At 42.7% G+C, this 15,633-nt stretch overlaps 1 protein-coding gene across 3 annotated transcripts; it reads left to right on the forward strand.

The window, feature by feature from the left end:
- The first annotated feature begins 748 nt into the window (after positions 1 to 748).
- Positions 749 to 15,285, forward strand: scaf11 (SR-related CTD-associated factor 11). 3 transcript variants are annotated; one of them, XM_086268972.1, is made up of 15 exons: positions 749 to 934; positions 5,482 to 5,528; positions 5,653 to 5,798; positions 7,264 to 7,347; positions 7,708 to 7,787; positions 7,898 to 7,977; positions 8,065 to 8,102; positions 8,198 to 8,268; positions 9,987 to 10,112; positions 10,470 to 10,570; positions 10,925 to 13,243; positions 13,682 to 14,010; positions 14,151 to 14,324; positions 14,433 to 14,552; positions 14,876 to 15,285. In XM_086268972.1, the coding sequence occupies exons 2-15, from the start codon at positions 5,510 to 5,512 to the stop codon at positions 14,969 to 14,971; spliced, it is 3,783 nt and encodes a 1,260-aa protein (XP_086125098.1). In that variant the 5' UTR covers positions 749 to 934; positions 5,482 to 5,509; the 3' UTR covers positions 14,972 to 15,285. The 3 variants fall into 3 exon arrangements, with proteins under 3 accessions (XP_086125098.1, XP_086125099.1, XP_086125100.1); XM_086268973.1 differs by having other exon boundaries at positions 7,270 to 7,347; XM_086268974.1 differs by lacking the exons at positions 14,433 to 14,552; positions 14,876 to 15,285 and having other exon boundaries at positions 13,682 to 13,720; positions 13,801 to 14,010.
- Positions 15,286 to 15,633: the final 348 nt, after the last annotated feature.

The raw sequence follows: 15,633 nt of genomic DNA on the forward strand, positions 1-15,633 counted from the left end.
TGTTTCCTCGGAGTGTGCAGCCACACCCCAGCTCATCCTTAAACACACCTCTGCTCCCTGCTATAAAGTTTCAGTCGGTTAGAAAGTGCTGGCAGTGTTTTGACTGTTGTGGTCTTTGTTCCAAACAAATAATCTCATTTCAGTCAAGGTTGCGTGATTATAAGCACAGAATTTGTGGTTGTTTAAAATATCTGGCTTGTTTTTACTACTAGCACATGCTCTGCCTCAGGTAACATTAAGCGAGTAAGCGATGGTTTGTGTAGATGTGTGTTTTTCTAAAGTAGGCGGGAAGAGAAATAGACTACTGTGTAAAAACAGACATCTGTACACTGCTATTATGTTGTTTTCATCAGACTGGACAGAGTCAGTATAAAATGTATCTTTGATAGGACCTGGGACTTTGGACTAACTCCACCACACACTAAACTTCAGCTCTCTGTTTACTGCATCATGACTTATCATGTGTGCTTGATTGTATGTAAGTTTCATATGTATTTATTCACGTTTTAAATTACAGTAAGAGTTTTATTATAATTGTGTACTGATTTATTTGGCTTAATCATTTGGAGTTATTGGATTAATGAGATAAATCGGCAATATAGGCGAAAGCCCCTATAACTTCGAAGAAAGCGTAAGTGAATGCTGAAAAAAGTCTGCTTTCTCATCCACTTGTTGCTGCTTCTCTTTCCATGTAAATAAATGCCAGATAGAAGGTATTCGCTTTGTAATATTCGGCGGTTCCCATAGGGGGCGCCAACGGCACCAACTCGCAGCCCGACTGCAAGACATGTGGCTGGGACTTTCGGAAAGCTACACTCGCTCTTTAGTCCTAAACAATTCCCAGATTGTGTGACTGGTCAGCATTCCCTAGCAGGAGTTTGCACGCTAAAAAGCCGTTTACTAGGCGCAAACCAGCCGCAGCTGCGCTCAAACGGTGAGTAACGACACCTGACGTTAGCTAAGCGGAGCTAGCTGCTAGGAGGCTAAAAGCAACGTAAGCAGGTGCTGTTGTTCAAAGCCGCTAGTTAGCTCTCAGCTAAACTCGCTAGCTAACTTGTGACCTTCAGTACAATCATCGTGGCTGATATTAAACGGTAGTTAGCCTTATTTACCGCCGTGCTAACAGTCTGCTAGCTCCAAATGTAGCTGTGTTTTTAGCTAGCAGTAGCTCGCTAGCTAACCAACAACAACCGTGTTGTGGCCGTCGTGTTGGCACTGGTTGAACAAGTTGGAGCTAATTTTGTGTCTCCAGCAGCCAGGCCGTACTGGCAAAAACACGCAACAAGCTTTTCAAATACCCCACATTTTACTGATGCAGTATGACTTTTAGACTAAGTTAGCATTTACATTTAAAAGACTGACTTTCAAGCTGCCTTCGGGCTTCGCAGTTAACCGGTGTTCCGAGTAGAAACACTTGAAATGGCCTGTGTTGACTTCGTTTGTTTGACTTGTTCAGTAATGCGGCTGTGTTCTTAGTCCGTTGCAGGAGCTTTAGCTAAACAAATTAGAAGTGTTCATATTTGGAGGATAGGAATTTCCAGACTGATTCGGGGTCAGTTATGGGAGACTCTCAGAAGTGTGGTGGCCTGGCGGAGTTGGGTTTGTTCACAGTGACTCAGGCTGTTAGTTACTCAAGTGTGCGTTCAGGCTACAAACATTCCTTCAACTGATAGACGCTAGAACATGGACTTGGTCAAAAATCTTGTCTGTACCTGTTTGTATTGGTTTTAGGCAACTGTTACCCAACCAAGCGTGCCGGAATAAATCAAATCTAAACCATTTCACTTTCACTTCTTGGTCTGAGTGCAACACAATCTATAGTGGTGATTGTAACTAACAGTAGTAGGTTTGTAATAGTAAAGTAGTGAAAAATTCCCTCATCAGTTCCAAAAATACATCTACCACGCCAAGATATCAGACCAAATGAGCACAACACAGACGAATATTATGGAGTAATTTAAAAAAAAGAGGGGGGGGGGGGATTCCTTGTTGCTTTAATTGTGTCTGTGGGGCCTTTAATGAACCTTTCACTCTCTCTCCCTTGTTGTGGCAAAAAAGTGATTTCCGGTATTTGCTCCCCCCCCCCCAAAGAAAAAAGAAAGAAAGAAAGATTGCTTGTATTCAGACAGTTGTCACTGACTTGTTGTCCTATAATTTGTGAAACCTGTCAAACCCTATGTCATGAATGATACCAAGTCATTTCGAGCCACAAACAACATTCCTGTCACAAGGTAGAAGCTGCAGTTATTTTTTTTGAAAGTGGGTTTTATACATCCTTCATTCACCTAAACAGTCTTATTTACATTAAAAAAAATGTATTTTATAAGAGTGATCTGACCAAGAGGGCAGCAGAAATTGCAACAAATATAACATAATAGTTGTATAAACATATTTTAAGTGATATATTATCCCTCCATGAACCCTGATGACTACAGTCTTTTTTACTAATATAAGAAAAGACATTACACATAAAAACAGAAATCACTTTTTGGCACAAGGCCTTTCTCACTAGAACGGTAACAATGAAACTTACGAGAAATACAAATCTGTACCGTGTCACAACTGATAAAACACATTTAGCTTTTGACAGTCCCACCGATATGTTGTTATTGCATTTTTGGGTATCATATTGTTATTGACTGAGTTTTGATTGGTTAGTTCTTACAACACTTATTAGAATTTCTGATTTTACATTGTTAGATAGATTATTGCTTTAATACACATCTTATTTAAAAATAGATGTGAATTGCAAAAGTAGTTTTTTTCCACTTGACAGGTGTGACTAAGCTACAATCTTTTTGCAATAGATACTCAGTTCTTTAATGGTACTCCACCTTTTTTTTTTTTTTTTTTTAAGTTCTATTACAGCAGTAGAGGGGTGTATTATCTGTGATTAGGTCATATTGCACAGTGGCTATTTTTCTTCTGATAAATTATTTATTCAGGGATTTCAGCGAAAGTATCGTATTCTCTGCATCTGAGGCTTATCGCTTTGTTATTTCAAAAGAAATAAAGGAGATAAAATCTGGGGTAGATTGTGGCCCCAATAAAGTGCAAGATAACTTCATAATCTGTAGCCAAGTCGAGAGCAGCCGAGAAATGGGGTCACTACTGTTTATTGATGGTGTGACTTGCTGATAGAAGTGGCAGGAGGAGTTGGGAGTGTACAGATCTGTATGCTCTGCTCAGATTGCGTCAAATGCTGTAAAACTGATGAGGCAGTGCTTCACAGTGCAAATGAATAATGACCCAAAGCACACTGCAAAAGCAACCCAAGAGTTTGTCAAGACAAAGAAATGGGATATTCTTCAATTTCATTTAATCACCTTAACGCAACAGTTTACTGATGACAAAAATGAAGGCAGAGAGACCCACAAACACACAGCAGCTGAAGGTGGCTATAGTAAAAGCCTGACAGAATATCTGGGAAGTATTAGGACTATGTATAAAAATGGTTGTAATTCCTGAACAGTTAATCCAGTACTTCTGCTAAACCCCTTGAACTCAAGCTGAAAGTCAGCACTTCAGTCACGTCTTGATTGTATTGTTAAGACTTTAGCAACTTTACTTCTCCTACTTTACTGCTTCCAATCCAGTACTCTAACTGTACTCTTAAAAACTACTTGTGCTATTATTTGAGAGAATCAACTCTCTCAAACTCAAAGTTTTAATCAATAAGACAGTCAAACAAGTTTTGATCATCTCAGTAAAAAAAACAAACTCAAAAGTTCACAGAAAGTGTCACCATTCACTCAGTCTCTACAGTTATTAGTGGGATGCATTTAACTTCCACTCCTTATAAATACACCTTGGCTTTGGGATCTGCTCATACAAAGTACGGATCCCTCAGTGTTAGATCAACAAACTTTTTTCTTTACTGAGAGGAATAGACGGTGAATCATTCTTTAATCTGCAAGGCAACATCTGCCTCCGCAGGCATGTTTCATTCTGGACTGCTTTATGCTTTATACTTATGCTTAGCATTAAGATTCCTTATTCCCTTATACTGTTTTTTTATGGTCATGCTTGATTCTCCTTTTTCTGCCGTCTGTTTTGATTAAATATTAAAGGTACAGCCCTTAAATGGTTCCAGTATTTTTTGTCAGATAGGAGTTTCTCTGGCCAGGCTGTGTTTATTCGTGTTTTAGTATTTATTGGTTGCTGATTTAGCGATTTAGCACACCTGCTCATGCACGAAGAGTTGAGCTGATACATGAGAAGCAATGATGATGTTAACTGAATTGAATCCAGCTAAGTCAAAGCTTTGTGTTAAGTGTTAAACCTGTGATAATATGATGAGAGAGTGAGAGGGAAAGAGCCATTGACTGAGTTTTTCAGTCTTGTTAACTCTCTTGAACACAGTGTTCATTCACAAATTTGCTGTGAAGACACAAAGAAATGTTTTTGTTGTGTGATAACATGCAAACTCTGCATGCAAACATTTGGAGGCACCGTTCTCAGACACGGATCAATGCAGAGCAGTGAAAGATGCCAACCTCAAATGAGCCAGTGAAAATCGTGGTTGTTGTTGGTTCTTGTCAGTCTCATTATAAAGTGCTTTTAGTCCTTGTTTTTTTTTTTTTTTTCTTTTCTTTTTTTTCCCTTCCCTCCTCTGTAAAATAGGACAGTGTTAAAGCATTCTCTCTCTCTCTCTCTCTCTCTCTCTCTCTCTCTCTCTCTCTCTCTCTCTCTCTCTCTCTCTCTCAGTCCTGGAACCAGCTAATGGGCCCTAAAAATATATACAGAACTTTGCAAAAATATGATGGCAGTGTAAATCACACAAGCTCAGGTTGAAACTTGTCATAAAGATTTCTACTTTAGTGTTGCTTATTCTGCAGAATATGTGTTTTGTGAAAGTGGCAGTTTGATGACTCGCTGTATTTCCACTAAGCTGATGTTGCATTGACAGATTTTGTTTTTGTGTAAGACTGAATAAATGTGGATTTAAAAGTGAATGTACCTCTTCCAGAAAGGACAGTATCCTTTAATTGTATTGTGCAAATTCATGTGCAGGATGTTGATCCAGCATAATGTAATCATCCTAAAACGTAAATATACCTGCATGTCTCTATTCTACAGCATGAACCAGGTTTGATGTGCACAGTTGATTCCCAGAGAAAACTGAGCTTGGACATCATTGCTTATTTCTAAAATAAGAAAGAGGTTTACCTCAATCTTGTCTTATATTGTTTAGAGCCAGGTGGGAGTTTTCCTCTGCAGTTCATTTGTATTTTTCACTATTTATTTGTCAAAATTCAAGGGACCTGCTAGTAGGAAGTGTCTGACAGGTTTGTTCAGAGGATTTGATAAAAATGCAAATCTTTAACAAAGACGCTTCATAGTAAACTGATAACTAAGGCTGTTTATCTACCATTAACCTTCTGAGGGGGAAAAAAAAGAGATTGTTTTGTTACATGCTACATTCAGTATCTTGCAGTATCTAACCAACTCTTCATTTCTGTCACCTTCCCTCTGTTGTAGTGGGGATCACGACAGCCAGGGGCCGGACATGATTGGAGCTGGAAGCGGTGAGAAATTCTAACCTTCGTTTAGCTGCATGTTGCATAAACATAGCAGACTCTATTTTTTTAAGACTGATTGGTGTAAGTAAATATTTTTCATACTTGTGTGTATCCTCTGCGGCGTATACAGGCGGCCAGGGCCCGCCTGATGGGGCAGACGGCGAGGAGGCGGAGAGGTGTCCTATCTGCCTGGGCGTCCTGGCTGGAGGCGAACTCGCCATGCCTGATAGCTGCTGCCATGTCTTCTGCCTCAGATGCCTCCTCACATGGGCAGAGGTGACACTCAGATAACGCTAATATAGTAGTGGCACTAAGGCTACGTTCACACTGCAGGTCTTAATGCTCAATTCCGATTTTTTGATCAAATCCGATTTTTTTGTCGTCTCGTTCACACTACAAATAAAATGCGACAGCAAACGCGCTCTAGTGTGAACGCTCAAAGCGGCCCGCATGCGCAAAAGAAGATGTCACACACAACGCGCTCTGTTTAGACCAAGAACAAACAGTATTGTTTGACTGATGGCCGTTAATATAAAGACTTCGGACTTTACGTTTCCCAATTTTTGCTTTAAGTTATTTTGTTATTTACATAATAATGTAAATAACCTAATAATGATCCTTATTGCTGTTTAAGAGAGGAGCGGTGCTTCAAAGGATAGCTGCAGATTTCTGTCAGAATCTGCAGATTATACAGTACAAATAAAATGTTTACGTTGTCTTCCCAACAGTTTCACTGACATCTACACTGGATGGCTAGGAAGCGTTCGCGATGTCTTCTCGGGCGCTGATAATTGGCTTCAGTCTTGTGTCGGTGACGTAAAAGGCGGATTTAATGCGACTTGACCGTTCAAACAGCAGTCGCTTTCTAAAACATCGGATATGTATCGGATTCAGTACCACATACGAAAGTGACCCAGATCGGATTTGAAAATATCGGATTTGCGCCGTTCACACTGTCATAGCATGATCGGATATGGGTCGCATAGGGTCAAAAAAATCGGATTTGATGCGCTTTCGCCTGCAGTGTGAACGTAGCCTAAGTGGAAGTGATTTTTAGGTCATGTCATGTGTAGTGAACAATTATATATCTGGTCTGTCTGTGAATTAATCACTATATTCTGTCTTAGATCCAGAATGATATTTTAATGAGTATTAGTGCATTGACAACAAAGGTGACTTGGGATGTGAGAAAGCAACCAATGCCATCAAAGCCCGGTTTGATGTGCTAAAACTGTCTTTCTGTTTGTTAATGTTGGCTAACGTTACCTGCTAGCAAAGACACATATCAGTGTAACAGCTAGCAGGCTAACCGTAGTTTACTTCCTCACTAAAGTTGTTGCAGACAAGATGTTACCTGTAGCTCCTTATAACAAGTTTTTGTTGTGCTGGGTGTTGGTTGACATTAGTGATTAGTGGATTTTTGAGCTACATTTAGCTAGTGTTGCTCACCTTTGACACTGGGCCCCGGTCCACATGCTGTTGGAGGAAACCAGGGAAGTTGGGGAAGGTCGGATCATTTTAGTTATGTTTATTCTCTTTAAACTTGGCAGTAAAAAGCCTTGAGTACAGAGGGAAAAGTTCAAAGGTGTTAGCAATGATATTCTTGTGCCAGTACTCATGCCAAAAATAGCATCTAGTGATTTCCCTCATGTCAGACTGGAAAAGCCCGTAAGCCTTTAAGCATTCATGCCTTTCATTCGTATTAGTGTACTAATGATGTTTTGTTTGCTTTAATTTGAAGCTGCAGATGGCTCCTTCCTGCCCCGTGGATAGAAGACCTTTCAGTCATGTTTACAGATGGGACAGGATTCTCGGCTGTGTGCAGGTCAATGTGCTGTTTTCTCTGTTTACTGCTGTTGTTTTAAGCTTTGTTGAAATTTCCTGTGCTGTAAAGCTGAGACACTCGCTGCCTGCTGTTAACGAGAAATACGGAGCGTTATTTTCCCATGATGTCAGTTTATTTGAAGTGTATTTAAGAAGAATTTTAACAGCTGAAAAAAAAATTTGGTTGAAGTGGTTTTGAGTTAGCCTGGGATTGACCTAGAAGGTAAAGCCAGCAGTCAAAATTAGTTTTGTTTCCAAGTCACATGTAGGCCAGCTGTCAAGCCACCACACTGCCTCACATGACTTTTGTCTTTATATGTACTTAAAAAATAAATAAATAAATATGCTTCTATCCTCAAAGGTCCCTGTGAGGAAGCGACTGTCTCAAAGCGATGCTGAGAACTGCTGCTGTAGAAACCCTGAACAAAAAGTCTGTCTCAAGTGAGTGTTAGACTGTTTCTTTCTTAACATTACTGGGTCGCCTCTTAGGCCGGCCCTTGACATTTGACTGTGAGTGCAACCAAGAAGTGATAAAATGGTTATCTTTTCAGAAGCAAGCCCACAAGAAGGTTGAGACGGCAAAAGGTGGAGAGGACGGCAGGCGCTAAAACAAAAGGACTTGTGAGGAAATGTATGTTAGAGCGCTTCTGCCCCAGAAATGTGGCTAGCCTTTTCTCGCATTGTGTCAGCAATCTCACGTCTTTAAATGTGTTTATAGGTAACGATGAGGATCCCTCCTCACTGAGCAGAAAAAAGGTAACTGCTTTGTTTTTTGTTTTTTTTATCTGTTCCACACACGTTTCACTGTTAGGTTTGATGTCACTGTTGATTCTTTGCATTTCTTTCTTCAGGTGAGAGGAACAGACTGCTGTACGTGGTCACCTCCTCCCTGTGTTTCATTAGTTACGTCAGCACAGGACGTGTAAGTGACACTGATTTAATGAAATAATATGTTAGTAGTTTTTTTTGTAGTTTGTACTCTTTGTCAGGATTTTTTTTTAAAGTGCTTACAGCGATCATGTTTAAAGTGCGCTCAGTCGATCAGTTGGAGAAGTCAAAAAATTGGGTTGAATTCTAAACATAGTAGGTGGATCTTTAAAAAGTTTTATGGTATTAAACACATTAACATTAAAATTTATTAGTGGAGTCACTGCACAAAACTCCAGCACACAGTGCCTCTTTGACATATTGCATGCATTAACGTCTTGCTGTTTTAGAAACAGGCCAGACTATGGTAAATGGTAAATGGCCTGCATTTGTATAGCGCTTTTCTAGTCCCTAAGGACCCCAAAGCGCTTCACACTACATTCAGTCATTCACCCATTCACACACACATTCACACACTGGCGATGGCAAGCTACATTGTAGCCACAGCTGCCCTGGGGCGCACTGACAGAGGCGAGGCTGCCGGACACTGGCGCCACCGGGCCCTCTGACCACCACCAGTAGGCAAACATGGGGTTAGGAAACATCTTGGGCAAGACTATGTTTCACATCCTATGTCAGTAAGGCTTTATTGATAGGACAGCTCTGAATCATGGTTAACTTCATTCACGTGCAGTGATGAATTATTGTGCTAACTGTGCACTATTAACATGTCACCTAAACAACCAAAGGTTGACTTTTTATGTGTAAGCAGGATTAACTGTAAGAGTAGACTGATACATTGTAGCTTAACAGTTTTAGCTCATGTCTTTAAAAATAGAAAAAATAAAAAACTTACAAAAATTCTCGATGCTGGCAGAGGGTCTCCTGAGGCTGCAGTGTATAGACAGAAACTCTGAAAACGATAAAGAAAACATCCTTACCAACTCCGTCAGTGGAACTGTTTTATTCCCGTGGTTTTCAACCCACTGGGGATAGAGCAACTGAAGATGGAAACATCAGGGAAACTAAGATGAATAAACATTGATTTTGTAATGTGCTGACCTTCAGTTCACTCAAATTTGACTTCAGGCAGACATGCCAGAAAAAGTTGGTGTTTGGATATGGAAAGGTGCAAGTTTAATGACACTCCTGAAGAAAACCACAACTCGTGGTGGTTAAAACTGGTGCCTGAAAGCGTTTCTGAAACCCCACACTGTGTGTGGAAGATGTTTCGGTTCGGATATCGTTTGGAGTGGCAGTGATTTTTTTTTTTCTTTTCTTTTCACACTGATAAACAAGTTGGAAAAATGTTGTAAATTTAACCACATACTTTAGCTTCTTGCTTTTATTTTTGAACTATCATCAGTGTATTACATGAAAATTAGACAGATGTTTTTACATTTGTGTTTCCATGGTGATCTTGGTCATCACTGCATCATAAAGTGGTATTGAGGAGCACTTAAAAAGTAACTTGTAAAATTAGCTGTAAGTATAGACCTTTTTATAGATATAAAGTCTGCTTCTTCTAAGAATAGGTAACATCAAATAATTGACAGATTACAGTTTAGACCTATTTTAACTGTAGAAACCAAAAAATATCTCATGTTCAGAAGCTGGACGGCAGGGCAGATGGGTAAATCTACTTCTGAACATGAGATATTTTGGGTACCTGGGAACCATTTATTTTGGACTATAACTTTACATTTGAAATTCAAATTAGTGCTGTGTAGAAAGCACTTTTGTAACTCTTACCCTGCTTTCACTGTCCTTCAGTGCAGATCCTGAGTGGCTGGCAGAAGATATACCATATGACACTGGACTCAAGCAGTGCAAGCCCCAGGTGCAGCACTGTCCCTGGCTCTCTCCTGCTGCTCCCATCCCTGCTAATGGCACCTCAAGGTAATAAAATTCCCACTGCTGTGACCGTTTTCGCAAACTGACAACATCTTTCATTAGATCCTATCCACAGCCTCAGTTTGACACTCGTGGTTTAGTCTGTCAGTCAGGACTATAGAACAGCGCACACAAGGAATTGTCCTGAGTATAAAACACAGGAGCTTTAAAACTGCACACTGAAATGTTTCACTTGGTAAATTCTTGAAAAGTTTGTTTTGGTAACATTGATTGGGGTCCATTCAAACAGGACATTAGAATGAGTTCTTCTTTGGGTTTTTGGGACTTTAAAATTGTGGAAAAGTAGGAATGAAGAACGCACTGAGATAAAATCTGACCTCTAGCTGTTTGTTGGTTTTATAGGCAGAGTTTCCATGGAACCAGTTGGAATCACAACACGTTTCCATTTGGATTTGGCTCATTTCCATTTACCTCCAGCTCACCGTTCACCCCGAGCAACTTTGGTGAGACACATTCGACACAGTTGACTTTTTTCTATGATCACAAAGCAAGAAAGCACGAGACGAGGCTAATCGAAACGTATTGGCTGAAGCATATGCTTATTACGCCAACCAGACAATCCTCAGGGGATTGTCTGGTTGTTGGGGTTTTCTGTTTCATGTTGTATGGTCTCTAGGTGACTGTAGTGACTGTATGGATGGATGAAATGTAGAAGAACCATTAAAGTCTTGAACTAGATATCAATAAGAAGTAAAATCAAATGACTGTATTCAAACGGCAGCTGCTGTTCATAGGAAACACTGGACCAAAATAATAGTGAATCACAGGCTTCTATAACCAGTCTCTCTGCCGTGTAGTGTTTCAGGGTGTTGTCTGCGCCATCACGTGTCCCAAAGGAGGAGAGAAGAGAGGTGGCCGAGCTTCAACCTCCAAAGCCCCCACCAAAGAGACAGAGTCTCTACCGTCGAGACGATCAGGACGCAACAGCAGCAAAACTCAAGAAGAGACTCCTGCATCTGACCCTTCAACACCTCCACAGTCCAGTTTGTCAGACTCCGACTCATCTGCTAGCCAGTCCACAAGGCCTGGCAAGGCTTCTCAGGTGCCGGCCAAGAGGAAAGGGAAACGAGTGACAAACCGAAAGGCTAGCGGCAAACGGAAAGCCACAACGAGAAAAAAAAGCTCTCCGGAAGTTGTTAACAGTCCAGCAGCTAGCGAGGAGGAAGCACAGGAGGACGCAGTGGAAGAGGCATGTGAGGAAGTGCAGGAGGAAGCACAGGTAGAGGCACAGGAAGCATCACAGGAGGAGGAAAATGACGTGAGTCAAAACAGGGAGGAGGTGGAGGAAGAAGAAGAGGAAGATAAAACTGAACAGGAGCAGGATGGAAGTCACTCAGAACAGCAGCAGTCTGACGCTGAAGATGGTCTCAATGAGGAACAGGATGGTTTCAATTCCTCTGATGAGCAGCGAGCCGGAGGAGCTATGAATGATGTGGGACAGGAGAGTGAGGAAGCTCAGGAACAAAGTGATGAGCACGAGCAAGAAGAGAAAGCCGACGAAGGTGAGAGTGACGTCTCATGTCCCTCAGGATCAGCTGTTAGCAGCCCTGGTTTGTGCTCTGAAGGAGTCGAGAGCAAAAAAGAGAAGGAAGAGCAGGCCAGTCCAGTTTCCTCTGGAGAAAAGCATCCAGAGGAAAGGACTTCGCCATCCCCATCCCACTCCTCCACACAGAATGCTCTGGAAGATGTAGTGTCTCCACAGTGTGACGAGCAGGTGGAGCAGGATGATGAAATGGACATTTGTGCAGAGTCAGAAGATGCCAACAATGAAGAATCTTCAAAGAAAGTGAAGGCTGAATCATGTGGGAGTTTAGCACAACCTGGTTCTCCCTCTGCTCGAGAGGAAAATGTAGCTGACCAAGAAGCGAAAGTTTCAGAGGTCATTGAGGCAGAAATGCTGGCATCAATAGAGCATTCGGGAGTCGACAACTCTGTGGAAGAATCCAAGGATGACACAAGTGTTGTCCCCATGGACTGCAGTTCACCCACGAGCGAGCATGGGAACAGCCCCGTTTTGGAACCTCCGAGTGAGACTGCTTCCCCTGTTCCTGTAGAACCACCTCCTACAACTTCTGAAAGCCACATCACCAAAGATGAAGGCGCCAAGGACAAAAGGGAGAGAGACAGGAGCCAAGAGAGGAAGAATGGCAAGCAGCGGAGATCTCGCTTCCACTCTCCAACTTCCACGTGGTCACCTAAGAGGGACTCAAAGAGAGAAACATGCAGGCGTTCACGTTCACGGTCTAGAGAACGTGACAGCAGCCCTTCCCCGAGGCGCTCTTCACGGGCTCGCAGCAGAGAAAGAGACAGGGACCGGGATGGAGACAGAGACTATTCTAGGAGAGATCGTAGTCGGGACAGAAGGAGGCGACGGTCCCGCTCAAGATCCCGGTCAAGGTCCCGGTCTAGATCTCGATCTAGAACAAGATCACACAGACGAGGGCCCAGCCCTGAATGGTCGACATCTAGAGAGCAGTCTCCTCAGAGGAAGGAGCGTAGAAGCTGGAGATCTGGAGCCGGTGGTGGGTCTGGCAGTGAAGGACGGAGGTATCACGGCAGCGCTGGCCACTTTGAAAATGGTGTCCCTGCAGAAAGTTCTCCTGATCGCCAGAGCTCAGACAATCCCGATTGGGTTACAGAAAAGATTCGAGGAGATGCTGATGGAAGGAACCGGGACTTCGGGTACAGCAGCAGCTCACGCTGGGAAGACCATCGTGGAAGTGGTGGGAACAGAGGAGAACAACGAAGTCGAGGGGGCCCTGGAGGGTTTGAACGTGGCCGGGGCGGAGGACGTGGTGGTGGCAACCGCAACTTTTACAACCAACAGGAAGAAATGTCTGACAGCCGCTGGCAGTCGAGGAACAACTTCTCAGGTACAGGCAACAATTCAGGGAACGACGCATACAGCCGATTCAATGAAAACCGAGGTGGCGGGCGCAGGAAAGAGCCTGAGCCAGGCGAGCCTATGGTTGACCGCTCAGGCTGGTCCTCTGCATCCAGCTGGGCTGTCAGGAGGACACTGCCTGCAGATGTTCAAGACTATTACTCAAAAAGGGAGAGAGGCCCGGGCACGTGGAGCCGGCAGGAGGAAGAGCAGCAGCCACCAGCTGCAGCAGGTGAGACCTCTTTATTTTGTCGATACACCTCCAAAAAATCAGGCATCACTGTGTTGTCTGCACTGCAGAGTTGAAAAGTAAAGAAGCATGTTATACATTATGGTGGTATGTGTTGAATATTCTCTTTGAGCCAACGAGAAGAAGATAATTTTAGTTCATGTGTGAGGAGAGAACAACTAGAAATTACCCCCAGGTATCTGCACTCCATTCGATTTAGAGGAAACTGTGATTTCTTTGAAGTTAATTTATTCCTTTGAAAGTCTCACAACATCTATTTTTGATATAAGGCGGCTCTTTTCATTCTGCCTTCTGCGAATCCTGTCCTGCACTTTTTTATATAAACCTACGTGAATAAGCACAGACAGAGTTTTATTTAGCCTCTCACATTCACTGTCCCCTCACATTTTTTCATTATTATTTGTGGTCCTTGTTCTCCAGATCCTCCAAAAAGCGATCCTCCTCTCCAGGCAGTCCCCGGTAATGCTCCGGTGCCTCTGATGAACGTGATTCCACCTCATCCTCCGCAGCTTAATGTTATTCATCACTACCCCATGCAGGCCCCACGAGGAGCCCTGCCGGTCAGCTTGCAGCCTGCAGCACCCTATGCCATGCCTCCTCAGGTCCCCATGCATCTCCACCCTGCTGTGCCGCTGCTGCAGGTGCCCGCTGTGGGTGCTCAGGGCCTCCCACCTCCTCCACCACCACCTCCACCAATGCAGCAAGGCAGCCAGACAGCAGCGGTTCAGCCAGACGGCCACGCTGCACAGGTATGGTAGTCTCTTTAGGATTAGTTTCCAATTCCTGAATGTCTAATGTTTTTATTTATTTATTTTATAAATGGGCACAATAACTGTCTCCAAGCAGTTCTTCCCATAATTCTCTCTGTGATTTTTCCATTTTGCATTAGATGGCCAATACCAAGGTGAGTTTTGTGAAACCAGCATTGCTTCCAACCCCAACCAAAGCTGGGGTTGTAGCAGTGACACAAGGCCAGCCGGCACCAAGCCAGGCGCTGCCATCCTCTACAACTCAGCCCGGCCAGCATAACAAGGCCCAGGCTGACAGCTCCAAAAAAGAAAAGGTAACTGATCTGTCACTCCATCAAAGGTCATTCAGTAAAGTTTTTTTCTTCTCTGCCCTTTTCTGTTTATTGTCTTTTGGATAATCCAAGTTCCTCTTACTGTTGCAGAAACAACAGATCCAAGAGAAAGCTATAAATGAAGTGAAGACAGCCATCAAACCATTTTACCAAAAGAAGGAGATTACAAAGGAGGAGTACAAGGAGATTGTGCGCAAGGCAGTAGAGAAGGTAAACCCTCAGATTTCTTTTACTGTCATCTGCATTTTTAATGCAATCAGAGCCCTATACACGGCCTTTAAATTATATTGAATACAGACACCTAGCTGTGTGGTAGCCAGGTGTAATGTTCACACAAACTCTGAGAGCAGCTAGCTTATTATTGTTCTCATTATTGAGTGTATTTGCCAACAGTTGCTGCTAACATTAGATATTTTTGGTTTTGTGAAGGCCAAATAAAAGCCCGCTGCTTTTTAAAACAACCACATACAGACTGTTACATTTAGGGATCGGTATTTCCTGACTTTATGTGTTTGGCTTTTCTTCCACTTCAGGTGTGTCACAGCAAGAGTGGGGAGGTGAACTCTGGTAAGGTGGCCAACCTGGTGAAGGCCTACGTGGACAAATACAAGCATGCCCGCAAGAAATGAAACGTCGCCCTGCTGCTGAGGTGGCAAAAACCCTCAAAGACCCATTGAGCTGCTCAAGTGCAATTTCTTCTCCTTGGAATTTGGCCTCCGAGCTGAAAGATGATGGAGAGCCAGCTTTTTTTCCCCTTTTCTTTTCTTTTTTTGATATCTCTACCTTTTATTGAATGATGAAGATTTTTTTCTATAGATTTTCATATTTTGTCAGAAAAGAACAACCCAATCAGAAATTGTAATGCAAGAGCCCTTTATTTTGCATAGATCATGTGACTTGGGAACTACTGTAAAGAGCGCAGGCTAGTGTGGGGAGAGGGGGTGGGTGGGGTGGATGATGTTAAAGATGCACCACTCAGTGAAAGACATTTCCAGGGTGCCAGCTGGTACAACGAATTTCTCTGTTAGGGCATCCTGATCGCTTCTGAACTGAATATTGTCAGTGTCCTTTTTTAAATGTTAAATAATATTTCAGATGAGATCCTAGTTTATTGCCTTTATCAATCTGTGTGGCCCAGTGATGGGCTGGAATCTAATGAACGTGATTGTAATCAGGGCCCTGATTGGACCCAAACTGGGTTAACCAATCAGCAGTGAGTGTATAATGTGAGCTGTAGCTCCTGGGTGGGAGGGGGTAGTTTAGAAACTCCACCCCCTTGCTTGAATGTGTA

The sequence above is a fragment of the Aulonocara sp. 'chitande type north' Nkhata Bay genome, linkage group LG17 (genome assembly GCF_057382095.1).
Source record: "Aulonocara sp. 'chitande type north' Nkhata Bay isolate Kocher_YH1m ecotype deep benthic linkage group LG17, A_spYH_male_GT1.1, whole genome shotgun sequence".
NCBI classification, from domain to species: domain Eukaryota; kingdom Metazoa; phylum Chordata; class Actinopteri; order Cichliformes; family Cichlidae; genus Aulonocara; species Aulonocara sp. 'chitande type north' Nkhata Bay.